This window comes from Urocitellus parryii, chromosome 6 (genome assembly GCF_045843805.1).
Source record: "Urocitellus parryii isolate mUroPar1 chromosome 6, mUroPar1.hap1, whole genome shotgun sequence".
NCBI classification, from domain to species: Eukaryota; Metazoa; Chordata; class Mammalia; order Rodentia; family Sciuridae; genus Urocitellus; species Urocitellus parryii.
The window spans coordinates 159,497,623-159,523,221 of NC_135536.1; the positions used below are offsets into that span (position 1 = coordinate 159,497,623).

At 38.3% G+C, this 25,599-nt stretch overlaps 1 protein-coding gene across 1 annotated transcript in view; it reads right to left on the minus strand.

Moving 5' to 3' along the window:
* Positions 1-25,599, minus strand: part of Macrod2 (mono-ADP ribosylhydrolase 2) — a 1,937,146-nt gene that overhangs the window by 117,390 nt on the left and 1,794,157 nt on the right. The window contains exons 12-13 of the mRNA XM_077800161.1: positions 6,574-6,636; positions 2,009-2,077 (exon numbers count right to left, since the gene is read on the minus strand). Of these exons, the coding sequence (XP_077656287.1) occupies positions 2,009-2,077; positions 6,574-6,636 (132 nt within the window). The remainder of the gene's footprint in view (positions 1-2,008; positions 2,078-6,573; positions 6,637-25,599) is intronic.

The window sequence follows — 25,599 nt, forward strand, 5'->3', positions numbered from 1 at the left end:
ATTATCTCTTCCTTGCTTTTTAAACTTGATCATTTGACTTCATGACACTTTAAAATTTTGATCATAAGCCAAATGATGGACATGTTCAAATTTTTCTGCTTAAAATGAACACCACTTTCTGTTTTTTTTTTTTTTTTTACTCTGACATGATCAGGGGTTTATTTCTTTGTCTCTGAACAATGACCTAGAGATTTTTTTTTTTTAACCAGAACCCCTGTGAATATCTGACATAAATGACATTTTTAGATATATCAAGTGGTTTTTAGACCAGGGATACCAGAACACAAATTTAAGTAGTAGAAAGGGTGGTATCAAGGGATTCATTTGAAAAGTGGCAACAAACAAGAAAGGAAGCATTTGAAATGACAAGAGCCTGGTGGATACTATATTGGGTCACTCAGATCCCACATCAGGAATGAAGAATTTATTCTCCCACATGTGGACAGATCTCATTCATCTCTGGTTTCCATAATGGCTGCAATGGAAGGATCTGTTTTCACTAAAATCCACACCCCTTTCCCAGGGCAGAAAGCATCAAATGCCTTGTCCATGGGAGGTTTGAATGGCCTGATTCTCTCACACCAAGTGTGCCGCATATCAGAGGGGTCATACTATTTTCAGACCTCCTCCAGTCAGCCAAGATTTCTTCTGATAATGCATTGTGAGTTAGCTTCTTCCTCTATCCAGCTCTGCTTTCTTCCTTTTCTTATTATAGGGGTGAATTTCTTCAAGAGCGCTCCCTAATGAACATCTGCTTCCTAATCTCCATCTCATTCTGTTTTCTTGAAGTCCAATCTACACAAGTGCCAGGTGAAGAGTCTAAGCAATTGAGGTGTATTATTGTATCATGTGCAGAAGACATCATTGTCTCCATTCTTCAGAGGAGAAAACTGGAGCTCAAAGGGTCTTATTACTGGTCAGTGCTTGATGCTTCCTTGTTAATGACTTGAATTATTTGTCAAATTATTTGTGTTGCCACTGGCAAACCAGAATTTAAGTCCCAGTCATTTGACTCCAAAATTCACACCCTGAGCAATTCTCTCACTTGATTTAGGTTAATTAATTCATCAGTTAATTTACCAGGCAAAAAAGTAAAATTGAATTAATGATGCAAAAAAATAAGTGTTAAAATTTCAAGGCCACTTTGATTTTCTGAACATTGACTCAAAGAGTAGCAATATCAATGGCAAATATAGACCTATCTGAGGATCACCCCCAAATGAAGAAATGCATTTACCATACATATCTCAAAGTTCCAAATGGTCTACTAGACACCCATTTATACAAATATAACAATCTACTCTCGCTCACAGAATTGTTTTAGTAGTTACCTGTGACAGATATAAAATAATATTACCTTTCTATGTGGAGATGTGTCAGTCAGGAGGGAGAAGAAAGGACTATTTTATTTTCCTTGAGATAACTTTTTAAAGTGTTAACACCATGACATCAGTCTCCCCCTTATTTATTCCACTAATTTTTTCCTAGAAAAGTAAGATTTTTTGCCCTCTCTGGAGATACCTGGGTCAGCAATGTTTTCTCTTAGTGCTAGCATGAAGAGGTCAGCAATGTTTTCTCTTAGTGCTAGCATGAAGAGTGATGTTCTCGCCCAAGTTTTATTGCTAAGAATACCTTTCAAACATTTCTTTCTTGAATAGCAGAATCTCTGCTAGTTGGTCTGCAATTGCCACTCTTTCAAATTTGTTTCTGATGAGTAGCTGTAAATAGTAGAATTGACTAATTCTGGTGTTTTAAATAAACATCTCCTCTAACCATAATTTCTCTGATAATTATCTTAGAAGTGGTTATTTTTTTCCAGAGGAACAAATGTAAATGTGTATATAAATCTGAAGAGACTAGATATGGAATAAAACAGAATAGGTGGTGAGACATAGACGAGCTTGAAGAGAATTAGATTTGTTTGCTGCTTCATTTTTTTTGTATAAACAAAACACTAATAATCTACTTCTAAGAGTCTGATTTTTAGATGTAGTAAATGGCCTCATACCTTCATCTTTACAGACTTCAACTGTCTCTTCTGAAGATGGGCTGGGCACAGTGGTATTGCTCACACCATCTGTAAAGCAGAAAAGGAAACATGGCCTCAGAGTTAATACTGTCAAACTGTGACTTTCTGGCTCCCTGCGTCTCCCTCCACATTCCACCAAAGGAAGTATGAGCTTCTTTCATACTGTAATGCACTGAATGGTCTTTGAAGGGTCCAGGGGGCTGCGATCCTTTTTCATAATTAATACAACAGAAACCTTCAGTTAAAGACAGAGACCAATGGACTAAAACCTATTTTTTGGTGAAGAATGCTATTTGTTGGTAGTAGCATACCAACCATGGTAGCATTTTACTTCCTTTAGAGTTCTCAAAGAATGGAATATAATTTTTCTTGGTAACAGATGGCGAAAGAAAGTATATCCCAGCAAGGTTCTATGAAGGGCCTTTAAATGTGTTTTCTTCCTCTTTGCATAGCTCTTCGGCGGGTTACCAGTATGCCAGGCTACCATACTGCAGAGAATAATTTTCTCGCTGTCATTGTGGAGACTAGGGAAAAGGGACCAGAGGTCATTTGGAAATTTAGAGGAAGGTAAGCAGAAGCGATTTGGCTTCATGTCATTCAAGCACAGAATGTGGACCAAGGATGTAGAGGTAGGTCCCTGTCCCCCCACCCCCCCAACAGCACCAATTAACCTCCTCCCAGTTGACTTTCTTCTTAGTATCATCAGCATCACAGGCACTCTGTTCATGTTTGGCACCAAGAACAATAACTGGCTGCTAACATCAAAATATATATTTAAGACATGAAAGATTATTAAATTCATTTGGAATGGTTAATACCTGAAAACTGGAAAAAGTGTGTGTATATTCATATATATGTACATATTTACATATGCTTATGAATACACACACATATAAATATACATACACACTGATGTATGTATGTTTTCTTAAAATAACATGGTCAGAGAACTAAAGACAATCATATTTTCATGACAAACAACACACATTTGGAGGCAAATCCCTTATTTTCTAGCATATCTTTTGTCCATAATATATGTGACTATTACATTTAGGTTATGCCTCTACTGGAACAGAGAATAAAGTATTTAGTAGGAGGATAGTTGGAGAGAATAAAGATCATTTTTTTTGGTTAGGTGACTGTATTCAATTAAAAAAACAGAGAGAGAGAGAGAGAGAGAGAGAGAGAGAGAGAGAGAGAGAGAGAGAAAGAGAGAAAGAGAGAGAGAGAGAGAGAGAGAGAGAGAGAGAAAATGAGTTTTAACCTTTCCTTGATGACACAACATCTTTCCATTTCTCTACCTCCCTTCATAGCAAAATTGTCTAAAAGAAGTTATTGTTACTGTTCCCCACCTCCTCACTTAAGCTCTCCATAATCCACTCCAGTTGGTATCTTCTCCAGGTCTTCTTCAAGACTTTCCTTGGCAATCCCAATGATCATGTCTCTTTTTTTTTTCTTCTTTGCTTCTCAGTAGCATTTCCCAGTCTTTGCCCTGTTCCTCTTGAGGCCCTCTGTTGTGGCTGCTCCCACTATCTTCATTATTTGCCTAGTCTCCCTAATAATATCACACAGTCCCGTAGTTTTAAATATTATTTATGTCAGTGACTTCTAAACCTGTGTCTATGGCCCTCGTCTCTCCCTGGAAATCTGGACTGATATATCTAATTGGCTTCTTGGCATCCCATATGGTGGTCTAAACATCGTTTCATCATTAATAGCTAAAACTGAACTATTAACTTTTCCAACAAAAACTGTGCCCTATGGATAGTCTTCTGAATATCAGTAAGTGGCGCTGTCATCCATGTAGTCCCTGAAGCTGAAACCGAGGACTTAACCTGGATCCCTCTTTCCCTCCTAGGCCTCATCCAGTACATCAGCAAGTCCTGTTGTCTCTATCCCCAGAACGTGACATGAATCAGTCCTTTTGGCCTCATTTCCAGAAACCACCATCATTGCTTTCCTGTGGTCTCCTTCTAACTCATCTTCTGCAGCTCTCCGACCCAGTTTCCCTCACAGGCACAGTGAGTTTGTTAAAACACAGATCATGTTGCTCTGATACGTAAAACCTTCCATGAACATCTTTACTGCAGTTCTTGTGAAGTCAAACCATACACCATCAGACACTGTCTAGTCACGTGATCTCTTTCTGAATCCCACACAATGTTCTTCTGAGCCCACTCTGCTCTGGTCACACTGGCCTGTCTTCAGTATTAAGCCCAAAGTGGCTAAGAGGCATTTTATTTCTGCTCTGCCATCTCTGTTCCTTTCACCGTCTCATCATTCAAATCTCATTTTAACTCCTGTTTCCTCCCCAAATCCAGCCAACAAAAAGCTGCCATCTGGCTATCATTCCTCCATTTTCTTCCAGGCACTTACACTATCTGATATATTTCCTATTTGTCTGTTTATTGTTAGGGTCACCCCACCAGAATACAAACTTTGGGAAAATAGGGGTGCTGTTTTTATTTTTTTTACTTACTGCTTTATATTCAGTGTCCAAACAGTGTCTGGGTCACAGTAAACCACTGGTAGGGATTTGTTATGGACATCTTGATAAATATTCCATATAATTTTGATTTGATTCAATCATGACAACTGTCAAATTTCTAAATAATGCTATTTTTGAGATTGTATCTTTTCTCCATCATATGGAAGAGGCCAGCAGAGTTACATAACAAAAACTGGCACTGGGAATTATATCAAATGGAAAGAAGATATTTTTATTTTGGAAAATGACAGCAGGTCAGAGAGCTTTAATAATCAGAACCATGTCTTCAATTTCTCTGCACTCTGAATAGGGTGGTTGTGAAGTGAGCAGAGGGAACATAATGATATCTGGTGACACCGGACACTGTCACAAACGAATCCTGCTGCTAGACTCTTGCAAAGCAGTAGGCTCACCTGGAAGAGCATGGGGAGACACTCAGGGATGCAGTTAGAGCTCTCCTTTACATTGAGAGGTACCCATTGTGGGGTGATAATGTTATCAGAGGCAAGTGATGGAGAAGAGGGCTTACTTTCTACCACTCTCTGCTCATAGTCAAGGTAATCCCAAATCCAAAAAGAAACTATCTGTACTCAGCTGATTACTGGAAAAATATGAAATAGAACACAGGAAAGTGTTTGTGCAAGTATATCCATGCATGTGAGAGTACATGTATATGTACCTGGATTAGGAAAAAAATATCTATGTTGATAAAGACAGCTTGGGACAGAGAAATGAGTGAATAAAACCCAGGGGACCTCAACAGTCAGAGAATGGCCTCAGCTGTCAGCAGTTGGTAGACAAATACTTGTCAGCCCCAAACAGCAAAAACAGTGACAGCTTTTCACATAAGGCTCATCTTCTACGGATCATAATGATGTGTAGGTTGGGGGGCGAGGAAGGTTGGATAACAACAGTTTGCAGTATCAGAAATTCATTTCATTGCAAGGACTGCGTTTCAGCCAAGGGAGCCAGTTGACCCAGTAATAGGTACACAAGGTCCTTGCTGCCTTGCTTCAGTGCTTTCTTTGATTGGCCTTCTTCAATTCCATCTTCCAGGTTAATAATAAAAGCTTCCAGTTCCCTCGAAAAAGTTCCAAGGTTAATGTGGGAAGTTTTCAGTGGAAAACTTATCACACTACTTGGTTTAATTCCAGGAGTTCAGCATATGGCCTAGGACGTGCTTGGCACACGTCAGACAGAGTCCACTATTTTTAAAAAATGCCCCTCTGTGGACCTCATTAGAACTGGAAAGATCACTTGGAAATGGTTGGAAGAAGGATGTTTTTATTTTGATGGTTATGCTGGTAACCGCGTGGTTGTGCCTATTATTCTTTTAAAGGAGATTGTGCCTGAGTACAATATCGGGTAGAAAGAGATGATAAATCAAAGGTGATTTCAATCCCTTTTGAGCCTTAAGTGCCATTTTATTTTAAAATGTTCAATTTATAATATATGTTGTAGAATCTCTAAACATTCAACTGACACATCTGGCCTTTCGTGAACAGAGGTGATGTCAGGAAGGTTTTTGATCTCTTTTATTGCTCTTAGAGGGTGGGGGGAAAGTCAGGCTCCATGACACTATTTCCTATAATAAGCAGAGAAATAACCAGAAGCATGGCTTTTCAAAATTTAGTGCAAAAAGAGTGAAAACCACTCTATTCATTGTGGAGGAAGAGCATCTTCTTCATTGCCTTTAAACAGTTTCAGTTAATTTTTCCCCCCTCAAACTAAATACTCATTTTTGCCTGACCTAAGTCATCCAAGCTCTGACTTGACACTTCCAATCTCTAGCCACCCTTCTTAGAGCATTTACCAAGCAAACTGTTATTATAGGGAAGTGTAATGGAACTGGTGAATGAGACACTGAGTGAGAATGGACCACATTCTATTTAGAAGCACAGGCAACTCATAGTTAACAGGACCGCAGACCTGAATGAATGTCGGAGTTAATCAGGGAAAAATGTATAAACATTTTCAAACAATAGCATTGAGTAAAGTTATTGTTCACCTCTGTGGATGAGGCCTAGGAGACTCCTCAAAAGAAATCTGAGCCCACCTGCTTCTTGGCTCTGCCCTTCCATTTCTTCCACACTTTGTTTTTCTTCTGGACCATTCTCATCTTTCAAGAAAACCACACAGGAAAAAAAAAAAACACATCAAGTCAATTTATGAAATATCTCTTTATGGCTAATATGCAGCACTGAAATTAATTGCAATCAATGTAGCATGACTCCCCATAAAGCAAGGCAGAGAGATGAATCAGAGGCATGAAACAGAAAAATTACCTACAGAAATAGGTGCATTTATACTCATCCCTTCTCACATGATTTGCTAGATTAAATGTTGAACTGCAGTAAACAAAATTCACTCAGCAGACCTGTAACATCACTTTGCTCTGCATTTCCCAAATGCAATACAGATTTAATTTCCAATCTACTTTTCTCCTGTGACTCAAGTTACAGGGTCTGTGTAAAGAAGCTTGGTTGAACAAATTTCTATGCCCTTTATTTTCCTGTTTGATATATGTTGCAAAAAAAGTCTATTTTAACTTAGCTTGTACATGACAGTCTTAAACATATTTATGCTATGAAATATTTTCTGGAAATGATTATGTTGGTGTAGTATGTAACTCTGTGAAAGATAAATAAGCAGGACAACAGGGGATGTGTACTAGCAAATATCTAAAATTTTCTTTCGTCTTAAAATGTGTGTTATATCAGCGGATTGGTATGTAAAAAAAAAATCAACTTTCCGAAGGTAATTAAAGACCTGATTTTATACCTCATTGCTGGGAGGACTCCCGCCCCCAATCACTTTCTGTTTAGAAAATAAAGCAAATCAAAATGAAAATTTCTTTAAGGATACAAAAACAAAATAAAATATGTAGTTAAGTACAGAAGATAGAGAAACAGAAGGTACCAGCCTATATTAATATGGGTTAAAGATAGTCTCAAATCCTTTGTCTCCCAAGAAATGGAGCCTCTCCTGCTTCTCTCTGAATGCTGACTGGTGCTGGGCCTTGCTTAGATCAAGATGTGGTGAAAGTGATGATCAAGAACTTCTGGCTCCTCTCAGAGAAGTGGCAGCTTCTGCTTCCTCCTTTTGGAAAGCCAGCCTCACTGCAAAGAAGTTCAGGCTAGCCTCCCATGCAGACAAGTATGAAGAGAAGGGGCCGGGCACGTGAGTGACCTTTCCTCACACCTTCCCACTTAGCCCAGAATGAGCCAGTGTGACGAGGGGGCAGAAGACTCAGCCAGCCTTTCAAAACTCTTGACCCACACGCAGGCCCAAATCACTTAACCTCATCTTGCTTGAGTGTTTTGACCCACCAGCGTCTGTGAGCACTGCTGGCTGTTAATGAGGAGGCAGGAGGACTGGTAGGAAATCCTCCCCAGAAGAGGCCTTTAGAGTAGAGCTGAAACAAGAACCTCAAGAGCAATGGAGAAACATTTTACCAAGAAGCTCTGGAAAATAAACTATGGAATAGAGTTTCTGATCAGAACACATTTGGATTTGACCTGAACGAAAGGCAAGGTATATAGGAGAGTGAGGGGGGAAAAAGGCAGAACTTGTGGGGGTTGCTCTGAAGTTGGGAAGAATGCAACCAATAAATCCATAATATGTACAGAATCCCCTCTGATGGCTCAGCACTGTGCCACCTGATGAGGGACAATGTATAATCTTTGATATGACAACCTGCGGCTCTTATGTCCAGTGTTCTAAATACATATTTATAAGAACCACATGATTCTCTGACATTTTTTTCTTTTGTGATTCTCCATGTAAACAACAGCTTTGGCCTTTTCTCTAGCAGGAAATAACCACCATGGTTGATCTTTCCCCCTTAACAAGGCCAGCTTCTTACAGTGGCATGCACCAAAAACTTAGCCATTATTCCCCCACTTCCTCCCATCAGGGGAGAAATCCCAGCTTTTCCCAACAGATAGACTTCATAAAACAAGTTTTGCAGTGATGTCCACAAGTGAAAACCTACCTTTAGAATTAGGCTAGGTACCATGTCCCTTATAGGGTGAGGACAAAGCATGTTCTTACAAAGAGTAAGACAAGGAGGGAAAGAGAAATGAATCATGAGAATGTGAGGACTGGTTCCAGAAGTTTTAAAAACATAAAAAATAAATTCATGGTCAGACCCCCAAATACAACCCTCTAAAAATAAAACCTAGACTGGCAATTTACCGGGCCTACTTCCCCTGGGTTTTCTCCTCAGTGCACATGCATGCCATCCCCCTCCCTAGCACAGACATCACTTGGCACACTTTTGTTATCCACTTTTGTTATGAGCCACACAGCTTTCTGCTTGCAGTATTTCTGCCTCTGGGAAGCAAACTCAAGAACACTTAGCATGCTTATCACAAAATAAATGCTTTCTAGAAGCATGCTATATTTGAGCAATGTGCCCTCAGATGAAAAAGGTTTAGGGATATTGTTTGCATCAATTTCCAAGACAATGCATCCTCAAATCCAGCAGGGGGAACCAATGTAGAGGTCTTGTTTTTAGAGCCCAGCATATGCATTCTTGGGCAATTAGATTAGCATTCATTGCACTCTCTTTTAGAAGGACATTTTGGCTGGCTTTTAACTTTGCATCCATTTAAAATGCTTCCAATGGGTGAGTTCTTAGTGAAACAGTGGACTTGCCTAGATAGAAAAAAAAATCACATTATTCAGGTGCCCGTAAGTATTTGATAAGGACAAGCTTTCTTTTTATCAGCCTTGTCTGACTGTCTTCACAGGAAGCACATAAACAATAAAAAAGTTAAGTGGAGTGGGGCATATAAACTTGTGGTTTTTAGAAGGGATTTTAAAAGGCTTACAATAAATGTGAAACAATAGGTACAGAGAAGTGCCAAGCTATTTTGTTAGCTTAAAACGTCACACAGAAACTATGTTCTGTATAGCTAAATTCTCTTGATTAATATACCTTTAAAATCACATATTTACTTCAGAAAATAAATTTCCATAGTGTTTATATTGAGTGTGACACTTTGCTTTCTCATGCAGAAAAGCACAGTATTCTGCAAGATTTCTTCTATTGGCTGTATCTTCTCATTTCTCCAGTATTAGGACTCTCACTTCCCAATCTTTCAATCCATATTTATTGAGCATGTTACTGTTTGCAAGAATATTTTATAAAATTACATAGAAATGAGAGAAGAGACTCCTGCTGCAAAGTGAATTTATGTGAATACACACAACACTGGTTAGACTATGATAAGAATTGAGTCCAAGTTTAATTCCATATGAGAGAGTTTTACAAGGGCAAACTTTCAACCTATGTCCATGAATTGCTACCCTGAAACTTGTAGCTCTTTTCATGAGATGTGCATGGAGATTTGAAGAGAAAGGGAGGTAAATCAGATTAAATCCATCACTGCTCCTGAGGAAATAAACTGATGTATACTATCTGCTGGTTCTATTGCTTTTTCTCATAAAAGTCTCAAGATTTCTAGACAATTCAAATGCAGTGGTTTGCAGATTAGATTCTTGGTCCTAATCCTTCAATTCCCTATAATAGGATTATGTATCTCAATGTCCTCTCACTGTGTACAGAATACTTCCAGGCCATTGATGTTGGGCTTGCCCATGTAATCTGGTTTGGACAATGAAATGCTACTGGACAGAATGTGAGCAAAGGGATTGAATATACTGCATAAATTAATTTGTTACATGTGCTCTTGATATTTGCCATGATAGGAAGATGTCCCTGTAGCTGCTGGTTTAAGGAGGATGAGAGATACGTGGTGCAGACTTGAACCCAAACCACAATCTGGAGCTGGGTTCAGGCAACTCACAGCTGGAAAATACAACCACCCAGCTGAGCCCAGCCTCCATCAACTGAGAGTAAATCAATCATTGTCAGGAACTGCATTTGGGAGTGATTTGATATGCAGCAATATTGTTGTTGTGAGGAACTGATGATAGCTAATTAATAAAAAATGAAATGCTTATTTTTCTTGGGTTAAAAAGACTTACAGGAGGCATCACAATACCAAACCTTTAATTTTACTACAGAGTTAAAGTAACAAAACAGCATGGTGTTCACACCAAAGCAGGCATGAATACCAATAGAACAGAATAGAAGACACAGAGACAAACCCACATAAATACAGTTATCTCATACTAAACGAAGGCACCATAAACATACATCAGAGAAAAGATAGCTTCTTCACCAAGTGGTGCTGGGAAAAATGAAAATCCATTTGCAGCAGAATGAAATTTGACCTCAAATTGGGTCAAGAACCTAAGCATTAGACCAGAGAGTCTGCCTAGCAGAAAATGCAGGCCCAACACTCCATCATGTTGGCTTAGGAAATGACTTCCTCAACAAGACTCCTAAAGCACAAAAGGTAAAATCAAGAATTAATAAATGGGGTGTTATCAAACTAAAAAGCTTCTTCACAGCAAAGGAAACAACTAGGAAGGTGAAGAGAACCTACAGAATGGGAGAACATCTTTGCCACCTGCACCTCAGATAGAACATTAATCTTTGGGGTATATACAAAATACTCAAAAGACCTAACACCCAAAAAACCAAATATCCCAATCAATAAGTGGGCAAAGGAACTGAATAGGCACTTTACAGAAGAAGATATATGAATGGTCAACAAATACATGAAAAATGTTCAGATCTCTAGCAATTAAAAAATGCAAATTAAAACCACACTGAGAATTTATTTCACTCCAGTCAGAATGGCAATTATCAAGAATATAAGTAGCAATAAATGTTGGTGAGGATGTGGGGGAATAGGCACACTCATACATTGTTGGTGGGACTGCAAACTGGTGCAACCATTCTGGGAAACAGTATGGAGATTCCTCAGAAGACTTGGAATGGAACCATCATTTGGCCCAGTTATCCCACTCTTTAGTATATACCCCAAGGACCTCAAAATCAGCATAGTATAATGATGCAGCCACATCAATGTTCATAGTAGCTCAATTCACAGTAGCTAAGCTATGGAACCAAATGAGGTGCCCTTTGACAGATGAATGGATAAAGAAAATGTGGTATATATAAACAATGGAATGTTACTCCATCTTAAGGAAGAATGAAATTATGGCATTTGCCATAAATGGATGGAACTGGAGATTATCCTGCTAAGTGAAGTAAGCCAATCCCCCCTGGCAAAAACAAACAAACAACAACAACAACAAAAAACCCCAAAGTCCAAACATTATCTCTGATATGTGGATGCTAACACACAATAAATGTGTATTGGGGGAGAATAGAAGTTCATTGGATTAGACAAAGGGGAAAGGGAATGGGAATAGCAAAGTCAGTAGAATGAATCAGACAAAACTTTCCTATATTCATATATGAATACAGGACCAGTGTAACTCCATATCATGTTTAATAATAAGAATGGGAATATATGGGGCTGGGGTTGTGGCTTAGCGGTAAAGTGCTCGCCTAGCACGCACGGGGCACTGGGTTCGATCCTCAGCACCACATAAAAATAAAATAAAGGTATTGTGTCCAACTAAAGCAAAATATTAAAAAAAGAATGGGAATGTAATTAGAACAAGTTTTCCTCCTTATATGTATAGTATTTTAAAATACATTCTACTGTCAAGTATATCCAAAAAGAACAAACGAAGAAAAAGGCTTGAAGTTATCTTTTTTCCAAGTTAGCACTCAGCCTTTAATTTTGCACTCTCTTCATCCATATTTTCATTTCAAACATTCCAGAATTGTCTAGAATATACATATTCGAAAATAAAATTAGTTTACATGAAAGATGACTGCTCCTAAAGAATGTGTACTGCCACCAATAAAATAATGTTATGTGTTTTATTTAACAATACAGTTATGGGGGCCCGAGATTAATACTAGTTAGAGCCACCTGGCATTTATTGAGTATTGCCTATATTCTGTTCAGTGTCTAAACGCTTTGCACAGATTATTAAATTTAATTCTCATAGCAACCCTGTGAAATAGGTGTTATGATCTACATTTTATTAATTAGAAAACTGAGACACAGAGATGGTTAGGAATTTGTCTAGTAATCCATATATAACAAATAATAGCAATAAGGGGCTTTAAATACTAGTCCTTTACCACCCACTTGGAAATGTAACTAATATTTGTTGTTTGGATAAAGATGCTTAAATTATGAGTCATCAAAAATATGGGAAATAATAATACAAAAAGAGCTGACAAACTAAGCTATAATCTCCTACAAATTTGTTGAATTAACAGAACACAAAGAACATTGGAAATTAAATCCTTCTGGCACTTAAACAGGTGGGAGCAATGGTACTACAACTCTGAACTTTTTTTAAATGTAAAGATCTTTATGCCTTTATAAATTACCTTTTTTCATTATATCTTTTTTAAAAAAATATTTTTATTAGTTGTTGATTGACCTTTATTTTATTTATTTATTTACATGTGGTGCTGAGAATCGAACTCAGTGCCTCACACATGCTAGGCAAATGCTCTACCACTGAGTTACAACCCCAGCCCACTTTTGTTATATCTTTATTGTAAAATTGTAATATAGAATATATTGTTCTTTTGAATAATTTTAAACAACATAAAGTTACAAGAAAATTTCTTTCTTTTTCCCCCTGAAACTTTGGAGAGTAAATTGCAGATGTAACCATCCCCTAATCACTCCCATCAGCCCCTAATTCTTTGATGTATATTTTCTATAAACAAGGATATTCTTGTGAATAACCACAACATGCACATCAAGAACAGGGGATTAACGCTGATGACATTCCTGGTATCTAAGTCACAGACCACAAGAAAATTTTGCCAATTTTCCTACAATATCCTTTTTAGCATTCTAGGAAAACATAGGGCATTTTCTTGTCTCTGGTTTTCTTCAATCTGAGCTGGAGATGCCCTCATGACTTAGCCCAAGTCTGGCCCCCCAAAGCCCCTCTCCCTTCAACGTGGGCACCTAACATGCTCAGCCTTGCAGAACCCATTAGGTCCCCTAATTTTCAATTCTGCAAATATTTCAACAAAATCCACATAGATGCATTTAAGTAGATTGGAAATCACAATCTAGAAGTTTTATATTCTTCATTATCATTAAGAATAAAAGCATAGGACGGGGCTTGTAGCTCAGTGGTTAGAGTGCTTGCGAAGCACTGGCTTCGATTCTCAGCACTACATATAAATAACTAAAATAAAGGTCCATCGACAACTAAAAAAAACTTTAAAAAAGAATAAAAGCATAGATTGTCCTATAAATTGGAAACTGGGATAATATGGCATCTTTTACATAGGTACACCATCCTATAAATAGGACATTGGGCAGATATGATATGGGACACTGGGACATAATGACTCTAAGAAGGAAGGAAATAAAGAAGGAAAGGAAGGTGGAAAACTTAATTCCTGAACTTCAAATGTTTTGTTCTGGAAGTGTCATCAGCTGATTGATCCATGTTAATCGATTACACTTTAGTAGAGTTCCAAGGTGGCTATGAGAAGCCTCATACGTGTCTTTCCATGCATGGTAGAGGAGTTATCTTCTAACATGAGTGGCACCTGCTGCTCGAAAGCTTTCCTTTTGCACCACTTAGATACTTATACACCTCACAGGTTACCGTGAATCCTGAAACAGACTACACTGAGTTAATCTTTATCTCAATTTTTACAGACGGGAATTCAAGTAACTTCTCTGATATCAAAGTTTATGGTGGAGCTGGGACTTCAGTTGAGCTTCAGATTATGCCAGAGCCTGAGGTCTCTCTCTTTGCCCATGTCCTCTGCTCAGCTGCTGTCATGGTTTGATATAGTTTGGACTTTGTGCCCCAAAGGTTCATGTGCTGGAAGCTTGGACTCAATGTTGTGGTATTGTAAGAGGTGAGGCCTGGAAGAAGGAGAATAGTTCATTGGGGGTACTGTCTTCAGAGAAGAATAATGAAGATCCTGAGGACTCCAGTTAGTTTCTAGAAGAATGAGTTGTTATAAGAAGAATAAGTCTGACTCTTATCTGTCTCTGACTTCCTGTCCCAACATGTGGTCTCTTCTGCATGTGCTTTTGCCATTGCAAAACTGTCAATCATTAGGCCTTCACCAGAGGTCAAACTGATGAGGCTGTCTGGTTTTTGGACTTCTAGTCTTTAAACTGTGGGCTAAATAAATCTTTCTTCTTTATGAGTATCCAGCCTCAGGTATTTTGTTATAGCAACAGCCCTTTCTTATAGGAGATACCCCTTGCAGTTCTTAGCATTCAGTACAATGCCTTATAGCAATTAGAATGTTCATATATACTTACTCACAGATAAAAGGAAACTTCATTTTTCTCCCTAATCAGTAGTACTTTTTCTTGAAACATTTTTCAGCTCTCTACATAGAAAAGGTATGAATTGTATCTGAATTTTTGCTTAAACTTTAGTAAATTGTAGGTTAGCTTAAAAATTTCATGCCTCTTCTATATCATAGTTCTTTTTTAAAAAAATTATTCTAATTTGTTACATATGACAGCAGAATGCATTGCAATTCATATTACACATATAGACCTTGTTTGTACACAAAGTAGACTCACACCATTTATGTCTTCATACATGTACTTAGGATAATGATGTTCATCTTATTCCACTGTCTCTCCTTCCCCCATGCTATCCCCCCCCCTCTCTCTTCCCTTTGCCCTGTCTAGAGTTTGTCTCTTCTTCCCATGCTCACCCCACAATCCCATTATGAATCAACATCCTTATATCAGAGAAAATATTCGGCATTTGGTTTTTTGTGATTGGCCTACTTCACTTAGCATTATATTCTCCAACTCCATCCATTTAATGCCATGATTTTGTTCTCTTTTAATGCTGAATAATATTTCATTGTGTACTGGGACATCCATAGCCAGTGTGGGAAAAGGCTGATCCACACGTTCCTGCCTGGCAGAGCCAGTCCTACTCCAAATAAACTCAAATAGCATTATAAGACTTTATGGAGGAGGCATAAGAGTCGTGGGTTGATCCTCAGTTCAGGGCAGAGAAGCAAATTCCCTCAGCCTTCTCTCTGTATAAGCATGTCTTAAATAGTATAGTTAACCATGCACAAGGAAGAAGAAATAACAAAACTTGTTATTTCCAAACTAGATGTGCCTGTCAAGCAAGACCTAAGTGCAACGTGAGTTCAAGGAGAAGAGACTAGCATGCAACTATCCCTTCCATGTGTTCAGTATAATGATAAACACCGTGCTTCGTGGTCACCCCATGCTATGTAGTCAAGAAGGAGCTCAACAAATATGTGCAGAGGATTAAACATTGTGGCATTTCAGCATTGAAAGTATGACCTTGGCAAACCCAACTTGCTGTTGCATATCTTGGTATATAAATAGCATAAACCAATGCACAGAGGTCTATTTTCAATATTACTCTGCTAATAGATAACATATGGCTTCCCATATGGCATGTTAATACAAATACTTTTATTCTGATATGGTTAGTTTTTAATCCAAGGATTTCTAAGTACTTTAGAAAAACTATTCATTAGCACAAACTTCCCTGGGGAAGTTGCAGTACTTTGTACAGATACAAAGCATCCTGCACACAATCAATAACCATTAAGGAATGACAATAATAAGAAATACACTAATGTGTCTTTTTTTAAAGAAACAAATAAATAGGAATTAAGCAGCTTTCCCAATGTCTTCTAATGTCTTTACAGTGCAACTGAGGTTAGGGGTCTAATTACACCGACGCGTTATTCTAGTAGTTTATCTATAATGGTGAATTGACCATAAATTACACCCATTCAAAGGCGTACAAATAACCTGGTGTCTACCTCATATCTGGGAAAATTATGACCAAGGTGAAGTTAGCATAATAGCATTACAATGAGATTCCCTTGTGCACTTTCTCTTTCACTCTCAAATAAAGCAACAAGTGCATTTTTCCATTAACTTTAAGCCCTAAGGTTAAATTTCCTTCTACAAACTGTATTTCTGCATACTGTCATTTATGTTCCTGAATTGAGATAACCAGTGTGCCCACACATTTGTTTAAAACAGGCACACAATGTGCTTCGTGCAGATGTTAAATACAGAACTGGCAAGAGGAACTGCTTTTTTGCTGAAGAATGGAAAGTATATAAAGATGTTCTTTAAATAGAAAAGTCACCCCATGAATACATTCAAAAGCTGTTAAAAATCTTTGTCATCAATTAATGTTTGTTGAATACCTACAAAGTTCAAAATGCTGGAGAGGGAATAAATTAGGCTCTTTGGGAAACAAAAGCCTTTCCCTTTGGGAGTTGACACAAAAGGATGGAATGGATTCCTGAGATGTTCCTGCCTACACAAGATGGAACTGAGGCTAGAGATGATTATTCAGAATACGGATAGCATTTATTTCAAATATGTAGAATAATGTGGAGTATTTGAGCTGAAGGAAATGTGTGACATCAGTGAGTACGCCGACTCTCCAATTGGGGTTGTCCATGTGGCCCCTTGGGAATTTACTGATTGCAGGTATCCATGTGTGAGTGCAAGTGCCATGTGGGGCAACTCCCAAAGGGAAAGTCTTGTATACTTTGTATAGTTTAATATCTGTCCTCTCTAGGGTGCAATTTAATAGACATATATCTGAAGTTATGAGCAAATCCCACATTATCCTGGAAGGGAAAAACTTTGCTTTTCATATTTTAATCACTTTCTTCCTTTAGCATATTTATTCTTTCTGGATTGAGACTTTGCTTTTTAGGTAGTGAAAATAAGAATTTCAAGATAATGATTTGGAGTTTTGAAGTTTAAGATGAAAGCCATGTATGAGTTTTCCATGATTCAATATGAACATTTTGTAGCAATGTCCCCTCACCCATTATAGTTCTATAATATATTCTATAATATATAATTGTTGATATCTACTCCACAGCTGACAACTGTAAAAACAACAGTGCTATCTATATGTATCTTGCCACTACTTTAAAATTGCAGAATTCCCAAAATGGATTTACTTAAACATATGTTTATTGAATCTCTATATGACATTGTACCAGAATGAATTTCTACATATTATTCCCTTTACTTCACATGAAAAAACCAATAATTCCATGATATCCATGTGGGATTAGTTCCAGGACTCCCTTGCACACCAAAATCCATGGATGTACAAGTACCTTATATAAAACGGTATACTACTTGCATAGAATCCACAGATAACCTCCTGGATACTTTAAATCAGCTCCAAATTACTTATTAATACCTAATACAATGCAAATACTATGTGCATGTTATTCTACTATATGGTTTAGGGAATAATGACAAGGGAAAATGTCTGTACCTGTTAGTATACACATTTTCTTTCCCAAATATTTTAATTCTTGGTTGTTTGAATCTGCAGATGCAGAACAAGAGGATATGCAGGGCAACTCTAATTTGCAAGTAAAGAAACTACACTCAGCAGACAGAACCAATGCTTAGTTGTGTAAAATTGGAAGCATAGAAAGCCCTCTTCCCTATGGTGTCATGATTTTCTCATAGGAGAGTACTTTAGCAGTTATTGCATCAGAAACAGGGGTTCTCAAACTTCACTGAGGTTCAGAAGGACTGGGTAGACCTGTTATAGCACAGATTGCCCAGTTCTGGTTCAGGAGGGCTGGGGTGGGACCTAAACCTTTACATCTCTAACAAATTCCCAGATGACACTTCTGATCTGCTGCTGGTCTGGTACCTCACTGTGAGAAGCCCTGGTCTAGGTTCTAGATTATTAACTAGTAAGAACAGAAAGCATGATATTGTTTACTTTAATGCATTAAATATGGCTATGGACAGCCTACTCAGCTTTGTGACTGCATTGCTCATTTTCAAACTTCTGAATTTCTACAGCCACCAGTTGAGTAATCCCTTGAGACTACAGTAGTATTTCTTAAAAAAAAAAAAAAAACCTTATAAAATCAATGCACAAAATTTACCTTTTCACTAAAATTTCACAAAGGGTCCTAATCAAATTACTTTATCTTTAAAATACAATGAAAATCTTTGAAACTTTGAAGAAGTTTCCTCAGTTCTGGACACTGTGTTGGGTGCTACAGACACAGAGTTGAACAAGATGGGAACTTGTATCCTCCAGAAGCCTAGAGGAGAGGCAGAGGGGTGACAGACAACCCCAGTTAAGTACAACAAACACTGTGCAGGAGGCAGCAGAGAGCTGTGGATGTTCTTAGGGTGAGCACCTAGTTCCAGTCCCAAGGGCTCAGTGAAACGTTCTGAGGAGACCCTGCCTCAGCTGAGACTTTTACCGTGCAGCAAAAATTTACTGACCTGCTCGCCTCTGTCAAGAATCTGTCCTCTAGAGCCATGCTGCCACTAGTGATATCACACATGACTTTTGGACACTCGAAATATGGTGAGTCCAAAGTGAGATACGCTATACATGCAAAATACATATCAGATGCTGAAGACAATACAAAAAAAGACAAAATATCTCACTAACAATTTTATATTGATTCCATGTTGAAATAAGACTTTGGATATATTGGGTAAAATAATATAAGATTTAAAGTTAATTTCATCCATTTCTTTTATAAAGTAGCTTCTCAAAAAAAAATTTGGAGTGACAAATGTATTTGAGACTTAATATTAACTAGTGAGGGAAGGAGTCAAGAAAATAAGAGTCCTTTGGGACTGTCACCAAGGATCTCATACCCCACTGTTATCACTTGGCACTCACCTCTCATTTTTGTGTGCAGCAGTGGCTTCTCCTCATGAACATGCTCCCTGAGGGTTTTTTATGGTCTTGACAGGATGCTTGTCCTGCCCAAACTAAAGTGTGGGGGAGAGAACACCACCCTCAACCAATGATAAATGAGGGGGTTTCCCCATGGAAATGACATTTGAGCTGACAAGTTTAAGGGTATTTTACCAAAAAAATTAAAATTAAATTAAAACTAAAATTTAAAATTAATGGGTAGAACTTCATGAGGTAAAAGTGGGGAGAGGGATGACTATGTGGAGCAGTCCTCATATGGAAAAGATCTTGACATCTTTGACAATTTGGGAGGGGGCAGTGGGGCTGGAGTACAGACACTGAGTGCCATATTTTGGTAAGTGGAGCAGGATGAGTTGAGGGGAGAAGGAGTGTTCTCCATGGCGTCGGGAAAAAGACCCAGAACATGTCTGTTTGGAGAGTGACAATAATTCAGTTCTGTTGCAACACTGACCCCACAGGGAGGGGAGGCAGGAGCAAAGCCAGGTGAAGAACAAGTGGTCATATAAGAAAGGGTTTTGTATCTTTTGTTATGAGTGAGACACGTCTATGGAGGGAGGGTAGTAGGGAGCCATGGAAGTGTTCTCCCTCACATGGCTACTTCGTCAGGCACTCATTGAGGGAGATAGAGCAGGAGGAGCAGTCGTGACAAGCAACCTTCTTTAGAATTGATTAAAATACTCCAGGGAAGAGATGACAGTGGTCTGAGATAAAGGGGGTGGGGGCAGGTGAGGAAAGAGAGAACAGGGTAGATTTAGCAAGTGTTCCCAGATCAATGGCTTTGGTGGGTGGTTGGATGGAGGTATGAATGAGGAGAGACAGTGGTAACCTCTACAGGAAAAGTTCTGAATTATCCTAATTAATATACATAATAACTTTGTGGTACAGATATAGTAAATATTCTGTTTTATAGATGGTCTTCTAAATACAGTAACTCTCCAAAGTTTCCAGAGCTGGCAGGGAGTAGAAATAGGATTTGAGCCTTGATCATTTGCCTCCCATATACAAGTGGATAATCAGCATGCTGTACTGCTTACCCTGAACTCTACTCCAGCTGATGGCTTAGGGAAACCAGAGTTTAGGGAGGCTGGGAACAAAGCGTGTCATGTAGATTAAAGGTGACTCAGATATGCAACAGAGACATTTTAGTAGAACGAAAGAGATGCCAAATAGATGAAAGAAAAAAAATTCCAGTAAAAATTCCTCTAAAATGATATTTAGAAAACTGATGTATATTTTAAAAAGGTGAAATATGCATGTGTCAGTGTTTTTTTTTTGGGGGGGGGGATATGGTTATGTTACTTACAGATGTTCTTGATTAGTTTTTTTTTCTTTTTTGGTGACCTTGTCTGGGTTGTACATTTTGACTGATGGCCTGAGACAGTTGCTTCCAATATTTGTTCTCTTTCTGTCACAAATAGGAATATATCCTATTGTCAGCCCTCAGGGAGAGCCTAAGCAAAAGGACAACCACATACTTTCTGTGACTTCAGACCTATTGTAATTTCTTCTTCTCCAACATGTCTCCAATATCCTCATGATGTCTTGCCCATTAAACCATGTTTTAAGAATCAGCTGCCATTTTCAATTTAGTATAAATTACTTTTATTTAGTAATGAACCTGTCAGCTCTCCCAAGACTACTGATAACACTAATCATCTAACCTTCTTACCTATAACAGTAATTCTATAATTACTATACTGAGCAGGGAATGTTAAATTTACCCCCAAATTTCCATTAGGCATAATAATCCATAAAGAAACTTTTGGGGATCTTATTTCATTTTTAATAAATAAAATTCTACAAGTCATTTCTTAATGTCTGCCTCCCAATTGTCTGTGTCTTCCCCCCATGCCAAGGTAATGCTGCCACAGTGGATCATATTTAGAACCACATTCTAAATCGTCACCTGAAACAACCAGTCAACAAACTCGAGCACTACGAAAAAATTGTCAAGGGTGGTTGAGGATGATATTTTAAACAAGTCCACGTAAATATCAGAAGCCACATCAAAAGACAAATAGGCACATCTGTTTCTCCTCCCCTGGTGGCAAAGTAGGCTACAGACTATTATGCATTGCCAGTGTGTGCAATGCTGTAGACATAAAATGACACATGCATCCCTAGCTAAGGAATATTCTGGCATGTTCTTTGTACCAGTTGCCAAATTGGTCAATTTGCAGAAGTCTGCCTTGATCTAATACACTCTTTTTGAATAACTGTAAAGGTTTTCCAGCTGTCTCCTCTCCACCAAAATATTTTGGGTAAAAAAAAAAAAATTATCAGACTGGCTCATAATCAATGAAAGAGAAATCTCTGCAAGTGATGGCTCTCATTCAAAATGTGAATCAGTCTGCCTGGTGGACATTGGCCTGGTCCCTCTCTCGAGTTCCAGGGAAAGTCATTTAATATGTAGAGTCCCTTCCTATCTAAAGAGATGGCACCCCTTGAGGAGGCAGTGGCTGCCACAGGGAACAATGGACAAAAATAATTTGATGGTAGAGGAATGATAGAGTGTTATGGATAAGGAAGACCACAGGAGAACAATCCTACAGCCATCTCTTGAAGGTTTTCAGGATTCTCTATCTCCTTCGCAGTTTGCTTTTGAGAGCAAATTACTCTTCATCTCCCAGTTCTCATTACTAACGTCAGATCTTACTGGATGTGATGGGACCAATTTCTGTTTTATTAACCCCTTGGAACATTTGTAGTTTCTAGGAGTGCCGGAACAGCCTTAGATGTTAGCACTTATGCTACAAATAAATTTTCTTATGAAAACCCCAAAATAACAATATCATAATAAATGTTGTCCTGTGATTGCAAATGTCAATCAAAACAAGTCAAGTTAGATTAAAAAAAAAATCATTCTAATCACATGGCCATGTTGGGACAAGTATCCAGATACATGCATCTGCCTTTTAAACCATTCAAATGAATGGCAAATGGATAATTTCCTCAGCAACTGGCTAACAAATTTATGATCAAAATCATTTACAAGAACAAATGATTACAGGAAGAAACATTATGTATTTGAAATGAAAGATAACCCTTCAAGATCTGACCTATTAAAGCTAATTAAATTATGACTTTGGTCAGTTTTGATTAAACCTAATAATGAGTCCCATGTGGTAAACTTGAAGAGGATTAAACAAAGACTTAAGACCATAGATGATTAAAAAACAGAGATACAGACCTGATTCACTGACTCTTTAAATTATTCAGCCAAAACTCCCTCCTTTTGCAAGAATTTGCCAGTCTCTGCATGGTCTTTCTGTGGCATCTCAAGTTAGAAATTCTGTAGCACTACAGGTTTGGGCATGGGAGTAAAATAAGGATGTGGCACTAGTTAAATGGGATGTGAAACATTAGAATTGATGTGTTTTTAGTTTCTTCCTTCAGCTTTTTTTTTCCTTCTTCTAGTTTGGATTTATTAATCATACATACATATTAACACATTTTCTTTTATTGATAGGTGGGCTAGGTAATATATTTTTACTAATGTCCTCATGAAAGTAGAGTATTAAGTATTTTTGTTTTTAAGAATTCTTGGGGCTGGGGATGTGGCTCAAGCGGTAGCGCGCTCGCCTGGCATGCGTGCGGCCCGGGTTCGATCCTCAGCACCACATAACAACAAAGATGTTGTGTCCGCTGAGAACGAAAAAATAAATATTAAAAATTCTCTCTCTCTCTCTCTCTCTCTCTCTCTCTCTCTCTCTCTCTCTCCTCTCTCTCTCTCTTTAAAAAAAAAAGAATTCTCATGTGAGGATTTTAATTTTGTAGTTAATAAAGACACAGGGTATGAGTGTATGTGTGTGTATGCATAGATATCCTCAATAAAGCATACTGACATATTAGAAAACCATAAAGACCTAAAAGCCAAATTATGAGGTTGGATTATTTTCCCTATTAAAAGCCAAATCTTGGGACTGGGGATGTGGGCTCAAGTGGTAGCATCTCGCCTGGCATGTGCAGGGCGCTGGGTTTGATCCCCAGCACCACATAAAAATAAAATAAAGATGTTGGGTCCACTGAAAACTAAAAAATAAAATTAAAAAAAATTCTCTCTCTCTCTCTAAAAAAAAAATCTGACACAAATTCTCATTGCTATAGAAATCCTTTCTGGTGCAAATATTTAGTGAAGAGAAAGTAACACTTACTGGCTGACTATATATTCTTTATTCAGTGTGTTGGAGAAGGTTATTATTATTCACTTGATGGATAGAAATGCAAAATGAGTTCTCTAAGAAACCATCACCCTGCAGGTCTATAATTCTTCTCTGACAGAACCACATTAGTCATTTTAGTGACTTAATTTTTGAACCTGTTTCTGTCTCCCTGAAGGCATGAGAGAAATCCTATGTAAAACGTACCCAACCGGAACAGAGGACTCCCAGCTCTTTACCTAGAGTAAGATAAATTAGATCTCTTTAGGAAATTTGAGAGACATGGAAAGTGTCTTTTACTGTGGTGGGGTCATGTGGAGAGACTCATCTAAAACATTTCCAAGGCATAACAAGTATCTATGATTATTTTACAGAAGAGGTCTGCAAACCATGGACTGAAGGTCAGTCTTTGTATACCCTGCAAGCTGAGATGTTTTTTACATTTTTAAAGGGTTGCAATAAAAATAATGAAAAATGGGCAACAGGATCATATGTGGCCAGAAAAGCCGAAATTTATTCCCATTTGGTCCTTTACAGAAATATGCTGACCTCTGTTTCAGAAAGACCTGATGAAACAGCAGGGGAAGACTCAGCCTAGGAAACCTCACATCTGAACTTCTCGTTGAGGGATGATAACCCACGTGGTATAGGATTGGATTGATGCTCTATTAAGATAAACTCCAGTCACCTCCTGTTCACCAGTGACATCACTTTCTGCAATACAGCAAGGTCCCCAGGTTTTCACTGATTTCAAGACCTCACATGATATTGGAAAGGACTTTGGAGCTTAAGTCAATAAGAGAATTTAAGATTTGAGAAGGTCTCAAAGAATCCAAGGGCACAGACATAGCCTAGAAGTAGATGTCTTGGAACAGGAAAGTAGAAAGCTGTTTAGAATTATGGTGATTTCAAAAATATGCCCACAAATTCTTAGACAGTCCTGCCTTCCAGAGATGGAACTCTCCAATTCTCCTCCCCTTGAGTGTCTGCTGCATGTAGGGGCTTGGTACTCATGTACAGAACATGGCAAAAGTGATGTTAGATTGCTTTGTGATTAGACTATAAAAGGGCTGACACTTCTACTCTGCTCTCTGGGTCCCTGCTCTAAGAGAAGCCAGTGGCCATGTTATGAAGATACACATTCACCTATGAAGAGTCCTACATGGCAAGGGACTGAGCTCTCTGACAGTGGGAAGGTATCCACAGAGAGTCCAAGACAGGATGTGGGAGGGTCCATGGGGACATTAAGTTGAGTGTTCTCCAGGAATATTATGTGTCACCTTATGATGAATTGTGAGTGTGAAGAACCCAGCAGCAGTTGAACTAATTTTAATATATTTTTGTGCTTTTCTTTTCACATTCTCTTTTTAATCTTTCTAGACTGGATCTCCTCATGATCTAGTTGAATTCATCTAAACCTCCCTCTTTAATGGAATTTGATTTTTACAGTCTGAGACATGAGGGTGGGTTTCCTTCAAAGAAACCCTAATACTGACTACCAAGAATTCTCTTTTTGCAATTTAAGCTCTTTGCCCATGAGGTTCTCCCTTCTCTACTTCTCTATACTTCTTCTCAGTCCTTATCTTCTCTTCCTCTCATTCACCAGTTTCCCTTATTCACACTGCTCGATTTCCTGCCTTGTGATCTTTGGGAAATCACTTCTTGCAGAAAGCATTCATCTCTGCCTCCTTATACCCTCATACCTCTATGCCTTTAGCTCCAAGATCCATGGATGTGAAATGAAATTCCTCCTGACCATGTAAGAGTTGGTTTGACCGCCAATTACTTTCCATTACTTGAGCACTTACTATGATTGAGTGTAATACTGTAATGTAACAATAAATAAATATTTGGTCTGCATTCCCAGTTCCTGGCACAGGGCTCCTAAAACTCTTGTAATTTTCTGAGTGATAGGTGCATCTTTGTTATTCACAATAAGCCCCTTTCAATCATGCCTGAGTTTATGTTAATGAAGTGACTTTTGGCAGGGCTCCTAGGTAGCTTCAGGAGGGGAGTGGGTTCCAGAGGAACAAATCATATAAGCAGGGTTGGAACTTTCAGTCTTACCCTCTCACCTCAATGGAGAGGGAAGGGCTAGAAATTGAGTTTATCACCAGTGACCAATGACTTCATCAGTTATGCCTAGGTAAAGGAATCACCCTATAAAAATCCTATACAATGTGGTTCAGAGAGCTTCTAAGATGATGAAAGCATCCACTTGTTGGGAT